General features: G+C 56.9%; 1 protein-coding gene across 7 annotated transcripts in view; it reads left to right on the top strand.

The window, feature by feature from the left end:
• The window catches only part of SLC45A4 (solute carrier family 45 member 4), a 93,073-nt gene extending 69,224 nt beyond the window's left edge, over positions 1 to 23,849 (top strand). For 5 of the 7 annotated variants that reach the window (XM_058565006.1, XM_058565003.1, XM_058565004.1 and 2 more), the window contains 6 exons: positions 13,998 to 14,186; positions 16,348 to 16,527; positions 17,193 to 18,229; positions 19,115 to 19,214; positions 20,310 to 20,521; positions 22,717 to 23,849. In XM_058565006.1, coding sequence (XP_058420989.1) covers positions 16,497 to 16,527; positions 17,193 to 18,229; positions 19,115 to 19,214; positions 20,310 to 20,521; positions 22,717 to 23,076 — 1,740 coding nt within the window. In that variant the 5' untranslated portion in view covers positions 13,998 to 14,186; positions 16,348 to 16,496 and the 3' untranslated portion in view covers positions 23,077 to 23,849. Of the gene's footprint in view, positions 1 to 12,397; positions 12,488 to 13,997; positions 14,187 to 16,347; positions 16,528 to 17,192; positions 18,230 to 19,114; positions 19,215 to 20,309; positions 20,522 to 22,716 lie in introns of those variants that run through there. The other 2 variants (XM_058565007.1, XM_058565005.1) reach the window with 2 other exon arrangements.
• Positions 23,850 to 24,084: the final 235 nt, after the last annotated feature.

Below are 24,084 nucleotides of genomic sequence, written 5' to 3'. Positions count from 1 at the left end.
GACCCACCCACACGGGCGTCCCACCCACTCACCCTGGGCTGGGCACTCCCCGTCTGCTCTCCTGCCTCAGACGGGCGGGTGCAGGTGCAGCCCACAGGACGGTGGCTCTGGGGGCGCTGTGCTGCTGTGCTGTGGAGGCCACGGGGGCAGCAGGGCCATGGACCATTGGCCCCTTTTGGAAGCCTGGTGACTCAGAGGTGCTTCTCAGGCTCCTTTGAGCCTCAGTTTCCACATATATTTATTTATTCTTTTCACTATTTTTTGTCAGAATATCCCGTATGTTGGACTCCAGGCACTTCTCATGGTCGATTTCATTCAGTCCTCAGAGGGGCACGTGTTTTCTCCGTCTTATAGATGAGAAAAGTGAGGCTCTGGGAAGTAGTGGAAATGCTTCCCTGGGTGGTTAGACGCTGTGCCAGGCAGTGGCAATGGCAGCTGCCAGCACAGCGTCGTCCCTGGAGCAGGAGGTGCCCTCCCACATGCAAGCTTGTCGGTGTGGGGCAGGCCTGGTTCCAAGTCACTCATCCTGTCGTCAGCATAACGTGTCCAGTTTTCAGTCAGGGAAAACGTGGTCACCAGGTCACGTGTCCTTCTGTGGAGCATCGTTCTTCAGTCATTTTCTTCCAGGATATAAGGAAAATGTCAATGTTTATATTACCTGGGCATGAGACTTGTTAGGTATCTGATTTCACAGGAAAATATTAGGTGCGTGGGGCCCCAGTGAGGCGACGGCGGTGGTCTGTGATAGGAGTGGTCTGTGCTGGAGTGTTTCTGAGCTGCTCAGTGGGGAGGGGCTTGGAGGTGGGGGCTTGGCTTCAGCCCTGCAGCTGCCAGCCCCACCCCCCCGCCCACGGCCTTTCTCACCACCATTGTTCACCTCCTCTGGGCGCTGGGGCCACCTGGAGCCTCAGACCTCTGCCAGGTGATCAGAGCCACCGTTTCCGGGACCCCCTCACAGCTACGTCTGTCTGATATGTGGGTATGTGGAGCCCCGCCCAGCGTGTGCTCGGGGTCCTCGGACACCCAGGGGTCTTTCCAGGGGACCCTCCCTCGGGACAGAAGCTGCTTCCCTGTGTTCCATTCTGCGGGCCTTGTGAGTGGCGGCTGGGTGCTCTGGGGGTGGCCCATGGTCGTTGGAGATGCGTTCCTCAGAGCAGCTGTAGCCTAGAGGAGCTCTCGGGTCTGGGGCTGTGCCCCAGTGGCTCTTAGACTTGAGGATGCAGAAGTCAAGGGCTCTCTTCATCCCCTCCTGGGGAGACTGATTGCAGAATCAGCCTGTGGACCTGTGGTGTGCAGGGCAGTGGCCTCTCCCTGTAACCCCTTTCCTGAGGGCAGATGGTCTCCCGGAGAACTTTCTTACGAACAGCAGTTGAGCTGTTGGACTGTCCTTCCAGCATTTTGAACTCGCTGCCCGTTGGAATTGCGATGGCACTGCAGCCCCAGAAACAGAGGGAGGCTCGTGTCCGGGGAGCGTCCCGCGTGCCAGACGCCGAGGTGCGTTTGTATGTTTTCTTGTTTAAGCTTCAGAACGTCTGCCTTTATCCGTGTGTCCACTTTACACAAGGGATCAGGATGTTCAAGGCCAAGTCTGCTTCCAAAGCCGCGCAGCAGGTAGTGGACAGATGCTTCTGCCTGCAGAGCGCGTGCGTCCCTCTGGCGCCAACGGGCCTGGCTGTGAAGGGGAGGACTAGTGGGTAGACCTCTGGGACATCTGGGCCTGGCTCTGTCTCCGGGCTCCGGAAGCTGCTTCCACGTTCACCCGAGGGGTCTGTCGTCAGGCCCACTCTCCGTGTGCGGAAAGGCTGCCGTGGTCTCAGCCGTGGGGTCATGGTCTGGCGGGAGCCATGCTGACCAGACGTTCTTCTCTCCACCAGCGTTTGTGGGGAGCCTCTACAACACGACAGTGGACGAGGCCTGCTGTCCAGACGCTGACCCTCAGACAGACAGAGACAAGTGAGCGAGACATGTCAGGATGGCGGTGGGTGTCGTGGCGGGGACATCTGAACGACAAGGGAGCCGCCTGCAGAGGGGGAAGGGGGCTTCCGTGCAGAGACGGTGGCCTTGGCGGGGTCCCGAGCTGCGTGTGGGCGCAGAGTTGTCTAGGAATAGGAGGTGGAGCCGGCGGCTGCAGCCTAGTGAGGGGAGAGGGCAGCTCTGGCTCGGGACGGGCTCGGCCAGTGGGCAGGGTAGGGCCTTGCAGGACGCTGGGAGCCATGGGAGCGTGTGAGAAGTCCAGGGACATCATTCATTTAGGGTGTAGAAGATCACTCTGGCTGTGAGCTGGTGGGTGGTGGAGAGACAAGGGGGAAGCCAGGGGCCAGTTGGAAGCCCTTTGTGCTCAAATAAAACTCTGCGTATAAAAATGCAGCTCTTCAGGGGTACAAAGGAGTTAGGTGGCGTCGGGAACAAGAGGGGAAGGCAGAGTGTTTGGGCATGAGGAACTGGCAGGAGACAAGTGCTGGGGTGGGGCGGGGGGCACGGAGCACTCTGCTCTGGTGGCTGGGGCATGGGAGGGGCCTCCTGGGCTTCTGCCAGCGTGGCTGGGTGGACAGAGCTGTCTTCTCTCTGGTGAGGGGACTCCGGAGGGGGTCCAGATTCGGAGTGGCAGATCAAGAGCTAGGTTCTGGACATGCTGAAGTTGAAGATCCTCTATCCCCTTCTTCAAGGTCTCAGAAAAAGCTCTCCGCGTCAAGGGGGCTGTTGGCTTCTGGGACTGACAAAGCCATGTAGCTGTGGGAGGCAGCAGGGACTTGAAACTAACCTTGACCTGTGAGTTTAGTCGGGGGCTGCAGGACATGCTGTGCATTTTGTGCACTCCAGGAAGCTTCTGGAGTCTCAAGCTGAGAGCCATGCAGTTGCTTGTACAGCTAAGGTAATATTGCTTTGTCATCATTAAGATGTTTGCTTATTGCAACATCTGGTTTAAGGAACAGTGGGATGGGTGGTTGTCTTGATAGTCGGGCAGAGAGCAGCCGGTGCTCCAGCTTGCAGTGGGCCATGCTCCTGAGGAGCTGCTGGGAAGGAAAGACCCCCGTGGCTGGGCCCCAGAGGAGCAGGAGGCGTGCTCCCCCTGGCTTTCAAGAGGGTCAGTGTCCTGGTTGCGTCTGGTCAAGTTCATCCAGCTGGGCTGCTAGGCCCCTCGTTTAAAAATAGGACCCATACCCCATCACCGACTTGTTGGGAAGCCCCCAGGGCCGGGCTGGCGGTGGCTGGGCACGTTTATTCTCTGGAAACAAAGTCCCGCCTCTGGGCCAACATAAGGGGCTGGAGAATGTTTATTTTACCAGAAGAAAGACATTCTGAGTCTACTGGAATTTAATTAATGGAGCCTTCTGTAGGTTTCAATGGCACCGTTTCTAACCTGTTGCCTCCATCCAAAATAACTCATTCTAAAATGGCGCAGTAAGCCCCAAAGAACCTGTCCGGCTGTCTTCACCACAGTCAACCCGCCGGGAGCACGGAATGAATAAGCTGAATGAACCTGGCCACTTGGGTTACATCTGCATCACACAGCTCTCCCCTCCGCCCTGCTGTCGCCTCTGCCTGACATCAAGGTGACCTGCTCCCCTCGGCCCAGGTCTGGGGACCAGCACCTTCTGGGGAGCTGTGAGGAACAGTGATGTGGGGGGGCTCGGGGGTGTTGTGCAGCACGAGGCCAGACGTCTGGGTTTTAATTCTTCTGTTCCTGGGCCATCCCAGGCACAGGGACTTTGTGGACCCTGAGAAGGGCTTTGGGGCCCCACGCTCACGAGCCCAGCAGACCCTCACAGGTCCCGTTCCTTCTCACGTAAAAACACCAGGAGGCACTGCTCCACGTGGAGCCCCGGAAGAACCAACTGAGCTTTCTTCCCTTTCTTTATTATCCCTCCTCCATGCCTTCCCGTGGCTCCGGGATTCTGGAATGTTCCTTGCAGCTCTACAGCCCTCCCTCCAGCTGGGGGAGGTGCTTGGCCTCTGTCTTGGCCCCGTGCAGACCCTCCCTGCTCATGGGGGCCCTTTCCTCGGGGCCGGGCACTGGATGCCACAGGGCCTGTGGCATCTCTGGAGGGCAGGGACCCTTCTCTTTCACATCTGTGGCCCTCAGTGGCCACTTGGTGATGGGTTCCCCTCAGGGTTCCGTGACTCAAATTCCTCAGAGGTCACTCAGGGCTGCTAGGCGATTCCCACAGAGAGCTGGTTCTCAGGAGTCTAATGTTATCGTGAGATTTTGTCTCAAAACACAAACATGTCTCGATGTGGAAGGCTTTGTCTATTGAAGAAAGAATGTAAGTTCCTATTCCCATTTCAGATCTTTTGTTAAACGCTTATAGGCAACTTTCCCGTTCCCCTGGCCCCCTCCCCCGAAAGTACCCGTTTATCAAAAAGACATTTTACTGAATGGAAGTGGTGCGCGTGACCGAGCGTGGCTGCCGTCGCCTGTGACCTCACAGCGCCCTCGGACAAGCGGTGACACACTGAGCGTTTCCTGTGAACGGGGAGCCTTCCTGGTCCCACCATTGTTGTTCAGCTTTGCCTGGAAGAAAACAAAAATTATTTACTGGGGCCGGTGTTGTGTTTGTTTAGAGCCTGGCTGGGAAATGCCCTGGCCGAGGCGTCCCAGCAGCAGCCTCGCAGGGACCGGGACACTGTTCTCACTACCTCGGGGGCGGCCAGAGTGGCTGGCTCACGCTGGCGGGGCTGCTTGGGGGACATGGTGGGGAATGTTTCATTTTCTTGCCAACATGCTGAAACAGAAAGCTGCCACCCAGCGTCCCTGCCACCCAGCGTCCCTGTGCCGATCTCACGGTGCCCGGCTCTGGGTGCCCACCAGGGGCTGGGGCCTCGCCCCTAGCTGTCCCCATAACCCTGACCACTGAGCTCAGGTGCAGACAACTTCCTGGTAGGCTTGCAGCTTCTGTGGAGCCTAGGATTTACTTTCAGGAGAAAAGAACAAGAGAGAAGTAGGCCCTGTTTGCTTCTCCTGGGCTCCCCCACCTCCCTTGGCCTGATCCCCTCTTAGTCTCTGCAGCCTCCACTCTGTGGCCCTCTCCACGGGAGGCCTCCCTGGATTTGGGGGTGACTGCAGAGTGTGAGGGAGGGAGCAGTTCAGGGCGGTGGGGGGAGGATGAGCCACCCTGCAGGGAGGAGGTCTGGGAAGGGTGAGGAGCCCAGGCCAGGTGGTGCTGGGGCTCGGCCCTGCCGCCCAGTGACGTCTTCATCCAGCACATGGTTTTGGCGCCGGCTGCGTGCCGGGCACAATGCCAGGTGAGCCGGCACCTGTGCCAGCACACTCTGCCCTCTTGGGGTTTTCAGCCAACTCGAATAAATGAGGCCCAGCTGGGTTGGCAGGTAGCCAGCACTGGTGACCTCTGAGAGGGCAGTTTCAAGGGGCACTGGGGGGAAGCCAGACTGCAGTAGGTGGAGGGGTGAGTGGGAGGTGAGGAAGGGGAGCAGTGTGTGTGGGGGAGGGGAGAGCAATAATGGCACCATGACTAGAGGAAGATACCCCCCTGGCCTGTCATGGCAGCAGTTAGTTTTGAACAGGCTGGAGCAGGAGGGGACAGGACAGCGTGCCGGGGTCCCGGAGGGCTCTGGAGGGGCTGGCGGGCAAAGGAGGAGAGCAGGTGGGCTGGGCATGCTGACTCCTGGGCCAGGTGGCTCACCGCTAGCGCCATCTCCCTTTGTCCCTCGGGGTTAGAGCCTCGCTGTGAGCTGGTGCAGGCTGCCCCGGTGCCAGGGACCTCCCCAGCAGGCGCTCTGTGTACCTGCAGCGCCTCCACCCCCGAGGCCGGCCGGCACTCCAGCACGTGATGTTTGCTGAGGGTCGTGTTTCCAGGCGAGCAGGACACAGATTTGGGGTGCCCCACTTGACAAATTTCCTAACGTGTTTCTGAGATTCGGGTTTACATTGCCTGTGTTTATTGCTGTTACGTGCCTATTGTCAGAAAGGAATGACAGCGCTTCCCAGTCGTGGCTGTGAGCCCTGGGCCCAGGAGCCAGGCCCGTACCGCCACAGGCCGGAGGGCATCTCTGCGTCTAAGGGACGCGCCCACAGCACAGGCTCCCCAGCAGCCCCCGGGTGTGCCCCAACGTTCTTGCCGGGAAAGGCCACCTTTCGCCAGCTTAGCCCGGGGAGTAGCTCAGGGAAGAGAAGCCGCTGGGCGCGGGCGGGCTGTTACAGTCTGTGCGGAGGGTCACAGAGCAGCGGCTCGGGGAGCGCTGAGCTTGAACCTCAGACGCCTGGCGTGTTGGGGTGAATGCGCGGATCTCACCCGTGCAGCCGTCTCCGCTGCTCCCTGGGCGCGGTAGTGCTCTAGGAACAACAGCAGCTCCTCGGGCAGGTCACATGACCGCCAGCATGACCAGAACCCCCAGGAATATGAACGCCACTTCCCGCATTGAAATCATCATCCCATGTGTCCTCAGGTGGCAGTGAGGGGCGACACGGGCTGAGGCGTGAGCTGTGACATGAAGACACCTTTGGGCCCAGTCACCACCACCAGTGGTGTTTGTTGGGCACAGGGGTGGCCCAACAGTACTGCGGGGTGGCATTTTGCACTGTGCAGTCAGTCTTCAGAGACTCCCCCCTCGCACGCCATGTGCCTCTTAGGAGCTTACGGGATGTTCACATCAGCTAAAGAGGGGACGGTTATGGACAGCTCTTGTGTGGCCAGGCCCTGTGGCCTTCCAGCGCTTGGGCATGACTGTAGTGATGACTGACCGTGGCCAGAAGGAAGGGCTTGGCCACGATTTGTGCCTCTCCAGCTGAGAGGCCGAATCTTCGAGGAGCTTAATCTCTGCAGTTTCCTCCCTGCCTGTAATTAGCGAGGCAGAAGTGGGGTCTGGAGGCTGATGCCAGCGCGTGTGGTAAACCCATTGTTAAAGACAGCGTTCTGTGGGGCGTGCGGGCGTGCCATCCTGAGTCCCTAGGTGGCTGCGTCTTAGTGCCCAGAGGGTGGTACCCGTCATCACACATGTGTGCCGGAGCTCTGCACCTGTCCTTCTGGCTCCAGCCTGCCCTCAGTCTACCCCAGCTACCCTGCCTTCTTCCCCTGAACCCCAGCTTCCGGCTCTGAGGCCCACTCCGTGCAAGTGCCCAGGGCCCCCACCCTGCAGGGTACAGCGTTGCTGAGGCGTTGTGGGGGACTTGATGGCACCATCCTCAGACCCAGCCCCGGAGCTGCTGCTGGCCCTCTGGTTGGCTCTGGGCCCGGTAGCAGAGACAAGCCCGAACCAGAAGCTGGATGCACCTCGTGGGGTCTTCACTGTGGTACAGCAGCAGGAGGAGGGCTCTGGCAGCAGAACACCAGGTTCAGGCCGTGGGGGTGTTCCTCCCCATCTGGGTGAGCAAGTCTCTTCTCTGAGCCTCCGTTGCTCACCAGTAGAATGGGCACGGTAATGCAGACCACACTGTGTACCTGTGGGGATAAGTACGGTGTGCCCATGCTCTAAATTGTATCACAAGATTGTCATCATCAGTGGGACATCGAGAAACTGGAAAATGAGGTGGTCTGGTGAGCTCAGCACATTGGGAGCTGCCCCCTCCACCAGCTAGCTCCAGCCTCCCATCTGGACTGTGCTGGTGACGGCAGCTTGCCCTGCTTGCCCATCACTTGCCGTGTGGTCCGTGGGCCCATGGGCCCGCTGCCCTCCTGCACGGTTAGCCCCATCTCACAGTTGGGGGCATGGGGTGTAGACCAAGCTGGCAATTGCTGAATGACACACTTTGGTTCAGTAGGTAGTTATTGAGCACCTGCTGGAGATACAGCGGAACGTAAGGAACACGTCCCTTTCTTCACAGAGCTTACATATAACAAGCAGGGCAGACGCAAGGTTATCATAGCATGGGGTGCAATAAAGCCAGTAATACTGGCCTCACAGAGCTGTTACAAGGATTAGCTGAAATAATAGCACTCAACATTACTCACTTGTAAAACCAAGCAGAAGGTATGGCAGAGGAGCTCCTGTCAGAACAACCTTTCTGCAGTTAAGAGTTAGGAATTCTGGACAGAATGTAAAACAACTATCTGAGGACACTGGAGCGCATCCAACAACAGGAGAAGAGAGCGGCACTGGGTGGGTTTCTCGTTGTCTGCTTGTTCTTAGCCCAAGGATTGCCCTCATTTGATGCCACACAGGGTGGCTAAAACTTCACAAGGCACCTGCACATTTAGTGTCTTGAAGAACCTGAGGACAGAGTTTAGGGCAGAGTTAGGGCAGGGACCCCGCATCCTGTGTGTCATCTCTGCTCACATTTCTTGCTGATTCCTGAAATGGGAGTTCATGGGACAAACTTCAAGCAGCTCAGCTCAAGCTGACAGAACGGAGCGGAGGTTTCTGCTGCCCCAGTTGAGGGGGGAGAGTTTGAGTTTGAGTCCAGCCAGGCTAATCTTTACAACAAAAATATCCACGCTCTTCAAAAGACTATAACAGAGTGTGGTCTTTACAACACATCACTCACAATGTTTAGGATGCAACTCACTGTTACTAGACACGTGGACAAGAAGATGTGACGGTTCCTCAGGAGAAAAGGCAGCGGTGGAGGCTGCCCCCAGGTGATGCCTCGTGTGGGAATTACCAGATAAGCATGTGTAACTGTGCTCAGGGGCATAGAGGAAAACATGCTCATAAGGAAAAGTAGTAAATCTCACCAGAGAAATAGAAGCTGTTAAAAGGAAAAAAAAAAACAAATGGAAATTTTAGAACTGAAAAATGCAATATCCGAAATAAAAATGAGCCAGATGGGGTTGAGACCAGGTTGGAGACGACAGCAGAAAAGTTCAGTGGACTGCAAGACTGGTCAGTAGAAGTGATCTGATGTGGAGAACAGAGAACAGAGTGATAAAGGGAGTGAGCAGAGCCTCAGGCAGCAGTGGGCAACGTCGGAAGGTCTGATGTACCTGTGATTGCAGCCCCAGAAGAGAGGAAATAGAGAACGGGGTTAAAAAATTTGAAGAAATAACTGAAAAATTTCTAAATATGTTAGGAGACTGAAATGTACAGATTCATGAGGCTCGGTGAACCCCAAACAGGATAAATGTAAAGAAAACCTTGCTTAGGCTCGTCATAGTCAAACTGCTGAAAGCCAGCGATGCAGAGGGAAATGAGAACACCCCGAGGAAAGGAAGACACGTTGCATATATACAATCCCATGGGATACCACGGCCTTCCCTTCAGAAGGAGTGAGGCCAGGAGACAGTGGAGTGACATCTTCAAAGTTCTGGGGGAGAAGAGTTCACACCGAATTCTGTATCCAGCAAAAATATCCTTTCAGAATAAAAATGAAATAGAGTTTAGATACAATCTAAGAGCTTTTGTCATGAGCAGATCTGCTCTGAAAGAAATGCTGGGGAAACTAAAGATGGTTCTTGAGGCTGAAGGGAAGCGATAGCAGATGGACAGTCATCTTCAGGAAGGAAGGGCTGAATGGGAAAATACAGGGCGAGTTTTCTCTTCACTCCTTTACAGTAGATATGACTGTTAGAGCAAAAATCCTAGTAGAGTGTGGGGTTGACAGTGTCTGTAGACGTGGTCTCGGTGCCAACTACAGCAGAAAGGGGGCAGCAGGAGGGACAGAGCTGGCTGCCAGGTCCTTCTGTGATGTGTAACAGTCACCACGTAGACTGAAAAGTCGACATATAATGTCATCCCTAGAGCAGCCACTACAAGATGATGCCAAAAAGCCAATGTGTAAAGTAAAATAGAATGCGCAAAGATAGTTAACCCAAAAAAGGTAAGAACGGAGGAACAGAAACAAGGAGAGAACAGAAAGAAGGAGTGGGGCCCTGCCGTCAGCCACGGCAGTAACTGCACCAGGTGCCGGTGGACTGGACATGCGGGAGGAGAGCTGGGCAGGACGGAGGATACAGGATCTGCCAATGTGCTGTTTAAGAGAGATGCTCTTAGAATATTATGACACGGATGGGTTGAAAGTAAAGAGAGGGATAAAGATCTGCTGTGCCCATAGGAAGCCTGCGTCGGCCGGGGTGAGTGCATTCATATCAGATGAAGTGGACTCAGATAAGAGGTATTGCCAGCGATAAAGGGAGCAGGCAGCCCAGGGAGAAAGGGTCGGTTCAACACTGAGACGTAGCCATCATCAGTGTGTGTGCTCCTAATAAACAGAGCTTTAAGATACAGAAAGCCCAAGTGGACAGAATTGAAGGCTGAAATGCACGGTTTTGCAGTCGTCGCTGGGAACTTGAACACCCTTCCTTCAGCCCAAGAGGACAGCTAAACACAGAAGGGGAAGACAAACCGCACAACAGAAAACGCCGCCCGCGTCCCTCAGCAGGCTCAGCAGACTCTTGCAGTCAAGGGCCAAAGGGGTCTTCTGCCCTGTGGGCCAGCCGGTCCCTGTCGCCGCTGCTCAGCTCTGCCGTCAGAGCTGGAGCAGCACAGACAGTACATAAACGGACGAGTGTGGCTCTGCTCCAGTAAAACTTTATGTGTGGACACTGAAGTTGGAATGTCATCAACTTTTTACATGTCAGGAAATATTCGTATTTTGATCTTTTTCAACCATTTAAAAAAGTGGCAACCATTCTTAAGGTGCAGGCTACACAGAAACAGGTGGCAGAGTCTGTCAGCCCGTGTGGCAGAGCCTTGACCTTGAGGAGGAGAGGAGTCTGGTGCACACGTCAGTTCCTCCAAGTAGCAAGGGGACAACAGCTGGAACCCTCTGGTCCCCCAGCTGGGCACCCCTCCCAGGGCAGCCTCCTGCCAGTCACGCCCCTGGAGGGTGCCAGGAGGACGTGCTCACCGGGCTCTGGACCCTGTCCTGACGCCCTGAAGTCCAGGCAAGTGTGCGTGGGGCCCCACGACCACCAGCCCTTGTCCCCCCATGAGAGACCCGCCAGGGTCCCCAGGCCTGCGGATCTAAAGCCTGCCCCTTCGTCTCGCCAGGGCTGCCTGTCTCCTGGTCTGTAAGGATGTGGAAGCTCATGGTCACGGCCCCTGCACAGCCAGATGAATGCCCACCGCTGCTTTCCCCCTGCCTGCAGCACCCTGTCTGCCTATCTCCATCAGACCTTGGCATGAGGGTGCTGCCTTCCCGACCTGGCCAGTCCCCAGCACCATGGGTCGCCCTGGTGAGCTTGCTCATGCCAGTCCCTCCCCAGGACTGGAAGCCATGGGAAGCCAGGGACCAGGTCTGGTTCTGGCCGCCACACTGCCCGGGCAAGCACAGGGGTCACAGGTATGCTGTGTGTGCTCATCTGCCTGCACCTGGACCAGCGTCGAGTGCGTTGCCAGAACCAGGTGCCAAGAGCTGTGATGCTAGAGGGGCATGCACGTGTGGCGGGGTGGCAGAGGAGCGTGGGAGCTGCACGCTCGGTTAGATGGGGCGCTTTGCACCTCGCTGGAGAGAGTGGGCTTGTTGGGAATCTGGTGGCTTGGAAGGGGCTTGGTAACTTGGGGCAGACTGCAGGCCAGGTGGGTGAGGTGCTCCAGGGAGGGGGTAGGCCAGCCACAACCCAAGGACTGGACCAGACCGGCTTAGCAGGGGCCAGCCAGCAGCAGGGGCCGGGGGTCAAGGGTTGGGCTCTCCAGGGGTGGAGGGGCCTGGGGGTCAAGTGTTGGCCTCTCCAGGGGTGGAGAGGGCTGGGGGTGCAGGGGGCTTCCAGCTGGCCCTGCAGGTGGTGTTTCAGAAAAGGAGCCAGTAGGGAGGTGAAGATCGACAGACAGAGACAGACTGGCAGTCACTGGGCAGCGCATCTGGGGCTTTCTCTCCAGCAGCTCAAGGTTTGGTTGAGTTCAACAAACATGAGCACCTCCTGTGGGTCACATCTGGGGAGGGACGAATAACCCAGTCCCCGCCCTCAGGGCTGTCTGGTCTCTTGAGAATGCATACATGTGGTTCAGAAGGTGTGGAAATACAGTGGTGTGCCTGGGTGAGTGGGAGCTGTGGGCGAGGCGGGAAGCTTCCTGGGTGGGTGACCTCAGAATTCTAACAGGAGCCAGGCAGGGACGTGAGGATCAGCAAGGGGTGTGCAGGAGACCCAGGGGCTTCCATGTGCCTGAGGCCGGAAGGCCAGGACCCGAGGAGAGAAGACCCGTGGGTGCATGTGTGTGTGTGTGTGTGTGCATGTGTGTGTGCGCGAGCATGTGCTGCAGCTCTGCAAGGAGCTGCCTGTCACCAGGCACATTAGAGTTCATCAGTAAAATTGTAACGTGTTTACAAATCCCAACAGAAGAGGCTGTGTACGTTGGGATGGGAAAGCTGTCTGCTCTTTCTGAAGTCCTGACTCCGTTTCACGGTCTGCATGCATTTGTCAGGGATCACTTCTGAGCAACACGAGGCTGGACAACGTGTGTCATTGAATGTGGGCCGTGTCAGCACGGCCGGGCAGCTGGTACTTCCCCTCCGCCTAATTTGATGATGAAAGACGAGGAACCAGGCCTGCCTTATGAACACACTCAGCAAGCCTCGAGTTTCCTGAAACAGTACATTCTGCTGACTTGAAACAGGAGCAGAATTCACCCTTCCTACAGTGCTGTGTGCGTAGAGGTCAGAACAGACGCCTTGCATTCTAGCCTGAACGCATCAATATTTTCACTGGCATGTTAGCGATAATTCTGAAAGGTGCTTCCCTCCTCCTTTGAACATGGTTTCCTCCTCCTACACGAGTTTGTTTTTCTTGGTAGTTCAGGACAATATCATCATTCAGTGTCTTTGGCGAGGTAAAACATTAGCCAGAGGAGTCGCTGGCAGGCTGGAGCACCATTTATTGTTTAAGTCAACGTTTTACTGAAGCATAACATAGAGAAGTGCATGACCGAAGCCTGCAGCTGGGTGGTTTCTCACCAGGGACCACCGTCCAGATCAGGGGCAGGGCATACCAGCCCCGAAGCCCTTGCCCTCCCGAGGGCAGCCACCCTGGCTGCTGCCGGCAGAGCCTCTTTTAGCCATTGTGGATGTCGGATAAATGGAACCCACAGCGTGTCTCCTCCGCATCCAGCATTGTGTGCCAGGTTCAGCTGTGTTGTTGCGAGAAGCTGCAGCTGGTTCATTCCAGTTGCTGCACAGCGCTCCAGCATACAAATGTGCCAGACCCATTTTGCCGTTCCGCCGTCGATGGGCATTGGGTTTGTGTGACAGGGTGCAGCATATGGGGGTGGGGGACACATGGACTTTGGAATCGGGCAGCCCTGGTGTTAAGTCCTGGGGCTCCCACTTTCTAGCTGTGTGACCTGGGGCAGATTAGCTAATCTCTCTGAGCTTCAGATTCCCCTTCTGTAAAATGGGCACAATAATCCCTACCTCTCTGGGCAGTTAGGAGGACTCAGTGAGAGGGGATATCCAGCGCCAGATACACCCCTTGGTTCTAGCTGGACACTGAGGCTCCTCCCCCTGCTACCCCTAAGCGGCCTCCTGCTGGGGGCGTCCAGCACATCAGTGGCTGCATGGCCCCGCCTCGGGACCCTGGTGACAGATTCCAGCCATGAGGCCCAGGATGCAGGCAGGGGGTCCTCACCGCCTCTCCCAAGCTGCAGTCCCCACTCCGCCCTTGTCCTGGGCTGACTAGGCTCAGTGCCTGGTGCCCCTGAGGTAACATTGAGCAGCCCCCGAGACCAAGGCTGGGTCAGCACCAGTGGTATGCGAGGGTCTCGGCCTCTTGCCACCCATGGGCACCTGCTGTGTGTGGGCCCTGGCGTGGCACTCGCATGTGTGTGCATGGCTGTTCCATGCTCCGCTGCGACTAATGTTTGCTGCTTGTTACACTTTGTGCCCGGCGGCCGGGTGCACCTGCGGGCACATCCCAGGGTGCCCACTCCAAGGCCCAGGGCTGACCTCTGACTGCCTGGTGCTTCCCAGTGAGGCTTCAGTTGGTTTCCAATCGCCCAGCCTCGCGGGTGGGAACCTCTACCCCGAAGAGTCTCTAACCAGCGGGGATGTGCATTCAGTGGCACCTGTCCCCATGCTTTGTGAGCAGAGTCCGCCTGGGGTGAGCGGGTGGGCCTGTGTGAGCGTGTCCCCATGCGTGCCGTGTGTGTGACGGCCCGCGTGTCTGCTGCAGGCCTTCCGGAGCAGTATTACAGTCTCACCTGGTTCCTGAGCCCCGTCCTTGGCCTCATCTTCACGCCCCTCATCGGCTCGGCGAGCGACCGGTGCACCCTGAGCTGGGGCCGCCGCCGGCCTTTCATCCTGGCCCTCTGCGTGGGCGTGCTCTTCGGCGTGGCGCTTTTCCTGAACGGCTCTGCCATCGGTGAGTGTCCTCTGCCACCTATGCCTCCTAAAACCTGTGGCTGAGTCCTGACTGGGAGTAGCTTTCCATTCAGTGCAATATGTGGTGTTAGATAACTCCGAGTGGCGGCCGTGGGACGGCGTGGCCTCCTGGGCGAGCCCTGCCCCCTTTGGGTCCCTGAGCAGCGCGACTGTGCTGGGCCCTCTGCCGCCCGGGCGGTGGCCGCACTTGGCGGCGCTGGATCCGGGCCCACGTGGGAAAGCTGTAGGAACCTGTTCACAGGGAAGCGTTTCCTGTTGTGACCCATTTGTTTTTAATGCGTATCTGACACCACATCCTGTTTCCAGCATTATTTCAGAAATTATCTTTTCTTTTTTTCTCCTTTTCTTAGACTTGGTGTTGAAAGTGTCCAGGCCTAGTTGGATGCTTGCTTTTTGGTTTCGTGTGCTCACGCTTTGTTCTGCTGCTTGCTGTGTTTGTGTTTTTGGTTAAAGCACCTCTATGTGGGAGCATAGCTTTTGCCTTGAGGGTGCCCGTCAATGCTGCCAAAGACAAAGCCATGTTTTCTGGCAACCACTTTTTAAGATGGAGGCTTACTCTGTGTTCTGACATTCACAAACTTACCCCGAGTCTGCATCAGCTCAGATGGAAGTCAGGGATGCCGGAACGCTCAGGAGGAGAGACCGCAGGAAGCCTTTTGCTGTAGCGAGAGCCTCACTGGCTTCTCAGAGGCCTGTGTGGGGGCAGGCTGGGGGCACCCCTGAGCTACACCCCTTATGTGAGGCCTTCTCCAGCTGGGGTGTCTCCCAATCAGAAGTCCAGGGGTGCCGCTTTCCTGGCCCCTGCGGGCACTATGCTGTGGGCTCTCTCAGGCTGTCACCCTCACCCTGGGGAGCAGCGGCCTCTGCCCCACACTCACCCAGAGAGAACCATGGGCCTTCTCAAGGCTGTGTCCATGGGGTGGTCCCGCCTAAATGTGGCCCAAATGCGGTGAGTTGGGGGCTCTGGCCCATGCCTTGGGCACCCTGTCTCTTGCTGTGCCTGTGTTTCTTCGGGCACCACAGGGTTGGGGTAGCCAGCAGGGACCTCCTAGTCAGAAACCCCTTTCCCTGCCCGCATGCAGGGCGGGTTGTGCGCCTTCTAACTAACCTGCCGAGCTTTGGAGCTGGGCCTGAGTCCCCGATCACGGGCCCACGGCCACCTCTGCGTCTTCGTGCAAGAGGGCGCTGCTTGTTTTCAGGGGCGGTGAATCCAGTGATCTGGTCTCAGGGTTTAGGGGCAGACTCACCTGAGGCAAGTGAGACGTGGTGTGTGATTATAGCGTCTTCTGGGTGCTTACAGCCCACTTACAGAGGGATTTTGTGAGAGGCAAGGCCATTTGCATCTCTCTCTCCAGAGCTGCATCTTCTCCAACCCAGGCTGCTCAGAGAATTAGCTTGAAAAGCTCCCAGTGGAAGGAATTAGTATTTTCAGTATTATTTCACTTCAGATTATACAATACAATTAGCCTGTAGGTCTGGTTGGCTGCCCTGGATGCAGTGTGACTCGTGAAATATCGGTGTCTGCCTTCGCAGTTAATTCTTTGTAAAGCAAATTGGAAAATAAACACATGCTCACCATGTAGCATCAATAAGACAAATCCAAACAGAGTCTTCCTCTGGAAGGCCCGAGAAACCACAGCGAACGAACGAGGAAGCATCGTTTGGTGGTTATGCCTTCTGTGAGCACCGGCGGAGCGTCCCGCAGACCCTGGGCCAGGCAGGCGCACAGGCTCCCCCTCGAGGCCCTGGCCCAGGGGAGCTAACGTCGAACCCCACACGCAGCGCGTGCACAGAGGCGTGAGGGACCTGGTGTGTCACACGTCATCCTTTCTCGCTGACACAATTGGTGCTCTCAGCACGGCCCCCCAGTGAAGGTTGAGTAGGAAGGACCACTTTCCCCTTTTTAGTTACAAAATGTAAAAGTCACGTAAGCTCTTTGAGGTTCACCAAACAGCTGATGTGAACGGGGAGAAAAAAATCCTGTAAATGACAGAAATGGAGACAACAAAGCCCCCTTCCATACCGAGTCTGTGCCCAGAAACATGCCCCTTTCTGGTCGGAGTGGAAGTGTCGCTGCTGCCCCTTGGAGATGACCGTCGGCATTGGGAGCTGAGATCTGACTGCCCCATGTACTCTGTCAGGTCTGTCCCTCGGTGATGTCCCCAGCCGGCAGCCCATTGGCATCGTCCTCACAGTGCTGGGGGTGGTGGTCCTGGATTTCAGCGCTGATGCAACCGAGGGGCCCATCCGCGCCTACCTGCTGGACGTGGTGGACAGCGAGGAGCAGGACATGGCCCTCAATATCCACGCCTTCTCTGCCGGTGAGCATGTACTCCTGCTCCCCACCCTCCCCCCTTCACCCCCAGCCCCCCACTTCCTGCCTGGCGCTGAGGACCATGGGAGTGGAGGAGGCTGCTCCCGAGACCAGCACCCCCACTTAGGGGTGGGCTTCCACTGCCCGGGCGCAGCTGCACCTCAGATGCCGACAGGCAAGGCAGTGAGCAGGGACCCCCAGCCCCGCGGGGCCAAGTGACTGTGGGGCTGGGATGGGGGTGACGAGCTGGCCAGGTGACCGTGGCCCAGGGCCCTGTGCTGACTGCTCCTTGTAGTCGGGCAGCTTTCACGTCCGACAGGGCCTGTCGACTTTCTGAGCCTAGGGGGTGGTGGTTTGTGCCGAGCGGAGTCCCGGGATAGCCGCTCGTTTCCCTCCTGACAGTCGTCTGCTCCTCATTTATGGGCAGGAATCTGTTAGGTCAGAATTCCAAACCCAGGGTCAACTGTAGTTTCTTGTTTTCTTTTCCCTACCGTTTCTCACTCTATGTCCCAAAAACTTATGTCCTGATTTGTGACATAACTGTGAGTGGCAGCCCTGGCCCCCGATTGAGGTTGAAAGCCCTTCTAGATCTTTCCAGCCTGCCTGTGTCCTCTGGGGGGTCAAAGTGCCCTGCACCACTCACTGGCCGCTCTGTCTCCTCCCCCTGCTCAGGCCTCGGTGGGGCCATCGGCTATGTGCTGGGCGGGCTGGACTGGACCCAGACCTTCCTGGGCGCCTGGTTCCGAACACAGAACCAAGTGCTCTTCTTCTTCGCGGCCATCATCTTCACGGTGTCGGTGGCCTTGCACCTCTTCAGCATCGAGGAGGAGCAGTACAGCCCCCAGCAGGAGCGGAGCCCGGAGGCGGCCGACGCCCTGCCCCCTGCCGCCCGCCCCAGCGTCCCGGACGGCAGCGCCGGCCTGTTTCCAGACGAGGTGCAGTCGGAGCACGAGCTCGCCCTGGACTACCTGGACGTGGACATGGTGCGGAGCAAGAGCGACTCGGTGCTGCACGTGCCAGACGCCGCGCTGGACCTGGAGCCCCAGCTGCTCTTTCTGCATGACATCGAGCCCTCCATCTTCCACGACGCCTCCTACCCCAGCACCCCCCGCAGCAACAGCCAGGAGCTCGCCAAGACCAGGCCGCCCTGCCTGCCCTCACTGCTCAGGGAAACCGCGAAGGAGGATGAGACGCTGCTCGACAGTCACTCGAACGAAGCCCAAGTCCCAAACGGAAGTGGCTCCCCCCCAAAAGACGGCCTCAGTGGCTACACCAGGGTGGACGGGAAGCCCTCGACCACATCAGCCTCCATGAGGCGGCGCCGGCACATGTTCCGCCGGCAGGCCTCCAGCACCTTCTCCTACTACGGCAAGATTGGGGCCCACCGCTACCGCTACCGGCGCGCCAATGCCGTGGTCCTGATCAAGCCATCACGCAGCATGAGCGACTTGTACGACCTGCAGAAGCGGCAACGGCAGCGGTGCCGGCACCGGAACCCGAGCGGGGCCACCACCTCCAGCGGGGACACGGAGAGCGAGGAGGGGGAGGGGGAGACCACTGTGCGGCTGCTGTGGCTGTCCATGCTGAAGATGCCCAGGGAGCTGATGCGGCTCTGCCTCTGCCACCTGCTCACCTGGTTCTCCGTCATCGCCGAGGCCGTGTTCTACACAGACTTCATGGGCCAGGTCATCTTCGAAGGGGACCCCAAGGTGAGCACTTCTGGCACTGGGAGGGGTGGCACTCTCGGGATGGTTGGGAGGGATCGCAGAGATCCAGGAGGAGAGCTGGGAGAGCTTGGCAGGGGTGACAGCTCAGTGCACTGAGCGTGACACGGCCTTGGCCTCGGGGAGGCCACTTCCCAGGCGGCCTCCACTGCCCACCGCCTCCTCGAGCCCCATCATCCACGTGAGTCAGGGAGGGGCGCGGTGCTTCACATGCAGGGGCGGGAGGCGCACAGTGGGCAGCTAGCCAGTGTGCGCCCGTTGTTAGGGTCAGGCGTCATTGTGTGCAAGCCCAGCAGGGTGTTGGCCCCCGGGCCCATGGTCTGCAGGCGGAAATGACAAGGGCTTCCGTGAGGGTGAGGCCGCTGTGGGAGGCTGATGTGAGGCGTTCTCGTTTGTCCGTCTACCAAACTGCCCCAGAGCTCAGTGCCTAGAGTAACCGTCGGGACTCAGCTGGGCACTGCTCCTGTTCCCCGTGGCATCAGCTGGCTCACACTTGTGGCCATGTCACCCAGGGTGGGCCGGGAGGGCCAAGATGGGCTCTACACAGGCTCAGGCCTCCTTGCTGCAGGCCATCCCTCACCTCCGGGTCCATCTGAGCTGCTCTCTGTGGCCCCTGGGCTCTGAGAGGGCAGAGGTGGGGGCTGCACATCCGATCAGCCCAGAGCAGGAGGCGCGAGGCTGGGAGGGATCGCAGAGATCCACTCAGAGCCTGACCTGGACCATGGCTGGCTCTCTTCTTGATGAAGCATTTATCACCTCTTTCAAAATGAACAGCTTGTCTGTAGTTGAGTTGGAAAATAACCTTCTTTGCCCAGAGAGTATGGCACGTGGTCCCTGCCCCCCTGAACCCCAGTCTTGTTTCTGGAACAGGCCCCCTCCAACTCCACCGCCTGGCAGGCCTACAATGCCGGCGTGAAGATGGGCTGCTGGGGCCTGGTCATTTATGCGGCGACCGGCGCCATTTGCTCAGGTAAGTGAGCCGAGAGTGGGGTTACAGTGCACCGGGAGCCTGGGCGATGTCAGTGACTAGAGACGTGGGTGAGGGGTCCTGCTGCACAGGCGCAGGCCCTGGCTTTGACTGAACAGGCTGTCCCTCAGGGACAGGAGCATGGAAACCCATGCATCCTCCTCTCAGGGAAGAGCCCCTATAGCCCGACCCCGGGACCTGGGTGTCCTGAGACCCCGCTGCAGGCTGTCTTCTGACTGGGAGTGGGCTCAGGGTGATTCAGGACTGCAGGCGCGGTGCCCCGAGCCCGGGACAGAGGTCTTGGTGCCTTAGCCAGGAGGACAGGGAGAGGCGGTGCAGGCACAGAAGCAGGGCATCCCAAGTCTCGAGGGCACGCAGTGTGTCTGGGGCCTGCTGGCTCCCTGCCTGGTCTTTGCCCAAACCGTGAAGGAGGCAGCCAGCTTCGTTCAGCCTGACCTAGACTTGAGGATAGTCAAGGTGAATGCCACACCGCAGTGGGAAGCCAGCGTGACAGTCACACAGCACTGCCTACGCTTGATAGAGAAGTTGTCAGGGCAGTGTCTGAGACACTTTCTGGAGGAGGTGCCATGAGCTGCTTGGTCAGGAGGGGTGAGCAGGAGTCCGTCCTTCCAGATCCAGAAGGGTACTCATGAGGAAAACCAGCTAGGACTCAAGTTCCCAAGGCAGGATGGGTGTCAGGTCGGAGAGCACTGCTGAGTGGGCCTGGGTTGATGGGAAGGATCTGGGCCAGGCCGGGCTGGCGTGGCAGGGGAGGGAGGCCCCACGGAGCCGCAGGCCCCAGGATGGGTTCAGGTTATGGGTCCGGGACAAGAGGGCCTAGAGCTCCTGGAAGCGGAGTGCGCAAGGTGAGCTAGCTGCAGGTGTGTTTGGGCGCGTGTCTGGCTGTGCAGCGTGGGCACAGAGGAGGGGTGTGTCTGCCTGTTCTGCCTGTTATGAAGCCAGGCTGAGTTCAGCAGGGGAGGTGGGGCGGCAGGGGGCGAGCGGTGGAGGGAGCCCCACAGGAGTGAAGCGAGCTGAGCCACCCGCTCGGGGGCCACACTTGTCGGTCACCGTCCTGTGGTCGCACTCTCTCTGCAGCCCTGTTACAGAAGTACTTGGACAGCTACGACCTGAGCATCAGGGTCATCTACGTGCTGGGGACGCTGGGCTTCTCCATCGGCACGGCCGTGATGGCCATGTTCGCCAACGTCTATGTCGCCATGATCATGATCAGCACCATGGGCATCGTCTCCATGAGCATCTCCTACTGTCCCTACGCCCTGCTCGGGCAGTACCACGACATCAAGGAGGTGCGTCCTCGCCTTGGGGGCCGCAGCGGCCAGGGTGCTGGGGCACGAGGTCACCAGCGGGACAGATGATCAGATCCATCTGCCCCAGAGCTTGTGCTCGTTTCTCTACGTCTCTAGCCACAGCTCTGCACCTTCCGCTTGTGGCCACTCGAGACACAAACGGTCCCCAGCTTTTCAGTTCTGAATGGCCCCTGAGGGGCTAACAGAGCTGCTAGCTGCCCGGGTCAGTCCAAGCCCCGGCTCCCTGGCCGCAGGTCTCCTTCTTCAGCTGCCCGGCTGCTGGCACCCCGGCCCACCCAGCACCTGCCTGGAGGCTTCAGGTGCATCTCCCAGGGTTGCACTTAGGGGATGGGGAGGCTGCCTGCTGCCTACGGTCCCCTCCCACTCAGGCCCTTGGGAGGGGAGCTTGGGACGAGCACTGTCCCTTCAGGTAGAATGTGGGCCACCTGGGTAGGTTTACACTTCCAGTAGCCACATTTAAAGAGTGAAAAGGTGGGTGAAACCAATTTTAATGCTATATTTTATTTAACCCAGTACTTCCAAAACATCATCATTTCAACACGTACTCAATACGAAAGGTTGAGGTATTTTGCATTTGCACCAAGTCTTTGAAATTCAGTGTTGATTTAACACCTTTCGAGTGCTCAGGAGCCACCGTGCAGGTGGAGCCCAGGTTCTCAGACTTCAATCAGACCCTTCCAAGGGAAAGGAAGAAACCACAGAGAAGCTCATGTCTCTCTCTTCCTAAACCTAAACCGTGTTTAACCTCATCTCGTATACGATTATTAAAGCAAAATAAATGCACTGTGATGAGGTGAATCAATATGGAACTAAGGAAAATCTAAATGATGGCATTTTTTTAAATAAACTTTTTAGTTGAAATTAACATGACTACAGAAAAGTCCGCGCGTTGTAAATGCACAGCTTGATGCGTTTTCGGAAGGGAGAACACAGCTGTGAATCCACTGCAGACCAAGAAGCAGACGTGCAGATACTCATCGTCCTGCCTTCTAACCCATGTGCTCGACTGGCCGGTTTCTGAGCCTGCTGTGGCTGGAGTGTCTGTGATTACCCCCTGCTGCTAACTCCTTTTCCTATACCACCATCTGGCCACAGTTCCTGTATCCGTCCTGCTGTTGGGGGCACTGGGCTCCTCCAGTGGGGGTCACTGCTGACCCTGCCGCAGGGAGCGTTCTTGCCTGTGTCCTCCGTGCGCCTGCACTCTCGATGTGTGCTCTTCCCTGGTAGGTGTGTGTGTGTGGTTTGAAGCAGGGGATGGAGACTGTTAGTTTTCCCACATACAGACGGCCACCTGTCCCAGCGCCACTCATCGTAAAGGCTGCGTGTTCCCCACCCGCACTGCACTGCCGTGTTTGTCCTGGTCAGGTGTCCATCCGGGGGTGTTTCTGGTCTCTGTGCTCTCTCATTGGCCTGTCTGTCCTCAGACAGATGTTACACTATCCTAAGTAGTTTTATAATAAGACCTGAAACCAGATGGTACAAGTCCTTCAACTTTGTTGTTCTTCAAGATTGTCTTAGCTCTTCTTTTTTTAATCATCTTTTTTATAGTAGGCGAAATGCAAGTTTCACAAAGGTATTTTTGTGCCATTCTTTATATTTTTAGGTCTGTTTTATTTTTGTTTTTTTTAATTGTGGTCACGTTGGTTTGCAACGTTGTATCAGGTCAGGTGTGTGTCGTTCCACTTCTCTGTCTGCATGGGTTACACCATGTTCTGTCTTAGCTTTTCTTGGCCGTCTGCTTTTCATCTAAATGTTAGAATCAGCTTCTGGGCTTTTTATTGGAAGCACAATCCTTATATAGATTAATTTGGGGAGAGTGAAAAGCTCTGTAGTACTTTGCCTTTCTATCCATGAATGTGGCACGTTGCTCTCTTCTTACAGCATCTCTCCAGGTTCCTCTGGACTTTCCACACACACAGTCACATCATCCACGTATGACGAGTTTTACTTCTTCCTTCCCCATCCTTACTACGTCTTATTTGTTTTCCTTGCCTATTGCAATGGCCAGAACCTCCAATACAGTGTCGAATAGCAGTGGAACAGGGTGGGGGAGACAGGCTGAGTGGAAGGCAATGATTTGTTTCCAGACTCCTGAGCTAATTTTCAGATGCGAGAATGCTGACTGGCCGGTTTACCTCCGCATGACCCTCACCGTGTGTTCTCCTCTCTTGCAGTACGTGCACCACAGCCCCGGGAACTCCAAGCGCGGCTTCGGCATAGACTGCGCCATCCTCTCCTGCCAGGTCTACATCTCCCAGATCCTGGTGGCGTCTGCCCTCGGGGGCGTGGTCGACGCCGTTGGGACTGTGCGCGTTATCCCCATGGTGGCCTCCGTGGGCTCTTTCCTGGGCTTCCTGACGGCCACGTTCCTGGTGATCTACCCGGAGGTGTCGGAAGAGGCCAAGGAGGAGCAGAAAGGCCTGTCTTCCCAGACGTCGGGGGAAGGCGGGAGCGGCAGCGAGAAGCCCACTGTGCTGAAGCTCTCCCGCAGGGAGGGCCCACAGGGGCCAGTGGTGACGGAGTCGATGGTGTGACCGAGCTCCTGTGCACACATTCCAGAGGGCGGCAGGGAGCGGGGCGCTTGGGCCGGGGCAGAGGCTGCCTCGAAGGCTGGTTGCCGTTGCTTCGGGGCAGCACAGGCAGAGTTCCTTCCCACAGTGGGGTGGTGACTCAGCAGTTGTCGGGTAGGTTTGAGCCACTAGGCAAAAACATCACGCTAATTACTTTTTCCACAATTAAAAAAATCATTTGAAATCTTTTTTTTTAATTGAAAAAGATCTTTTAATTTCAAGTCTATCTTTTTTTCTGCAGGTGTATTATTCTGCATGTTTTTAAATTGTAGACCAGATTTACAATATAGACAAGCAATTTAGAAAAAAATAAGATTTTGCATTTCTAAAGTTATAATTGAAAACCAAAAAATATCTGATGTCCTTTGCTATATCTTATCTGAATCTTCAGATGATAGTCGTGTAGTCAGTGACTAAAACATTTTATCACGTTTTTTTCCTGTGGACGCCTACAGGGATTTGGACCTTGTCAGATCTCATCACATTCTGTTGGTGCTGCAGCTATTGGAGAGTATTTTTCTTTATGATTATTATAGAAAAAAATATTTTTTTCCAAAACTGTGGTTTTCTTAGAAGAACAACATCTCCTCTTTTCCTCAGAGTCTGACAGACCGCGCCCGGGCAGCCCTGCTCGCGGCCACACACCAAAGCTGGGAGGAGGCAGGGCCCCGGGGCCCCTGGGTGTAGAAGGGCCATTTGCAAGGGCCGTTCCAGACGCCCCGACCAGGGGCCTGGGGTGGGACAGCTTCGGAACTGGCGGATTTGCTCCCACTTGCACGTGTGCACCGTGTGCGCGTGTACCCTCCTGTCCCCGACCTGTCGTCTTTGTCCTAAGCTCCCTGGAGAGGTTGTGGACTCTCATTGCACTTTGATTCACCTTGAAACCATTTGTTGGGGAAATTGTGAGGGCAGAACTCCAGGCGTGGCATTGCCTGAGTCCTGCGCCGGGCCTACCTCGGGTGTGTGCGGGCA

Source organism: Diceros bicornis, chromosome 21 (assembly GCF_020826845.1).
Source record: "Diceros bicornis minor isolate mBicDic1 chromosome 21, mDicBic1.mat.cur, whole genome shotgun sequence".
NCBI lineage: Eukaryota > Metazoa > Chordata > Mammalia > Perissodactyla > Rhinocerotidae > Diceros > Diceros bicornis.
The sequence above is the reverse complement of the archived record's forward strand: the minus strand, read 5'-3'. Positions and strand labels throughout refer to the sequence as shown.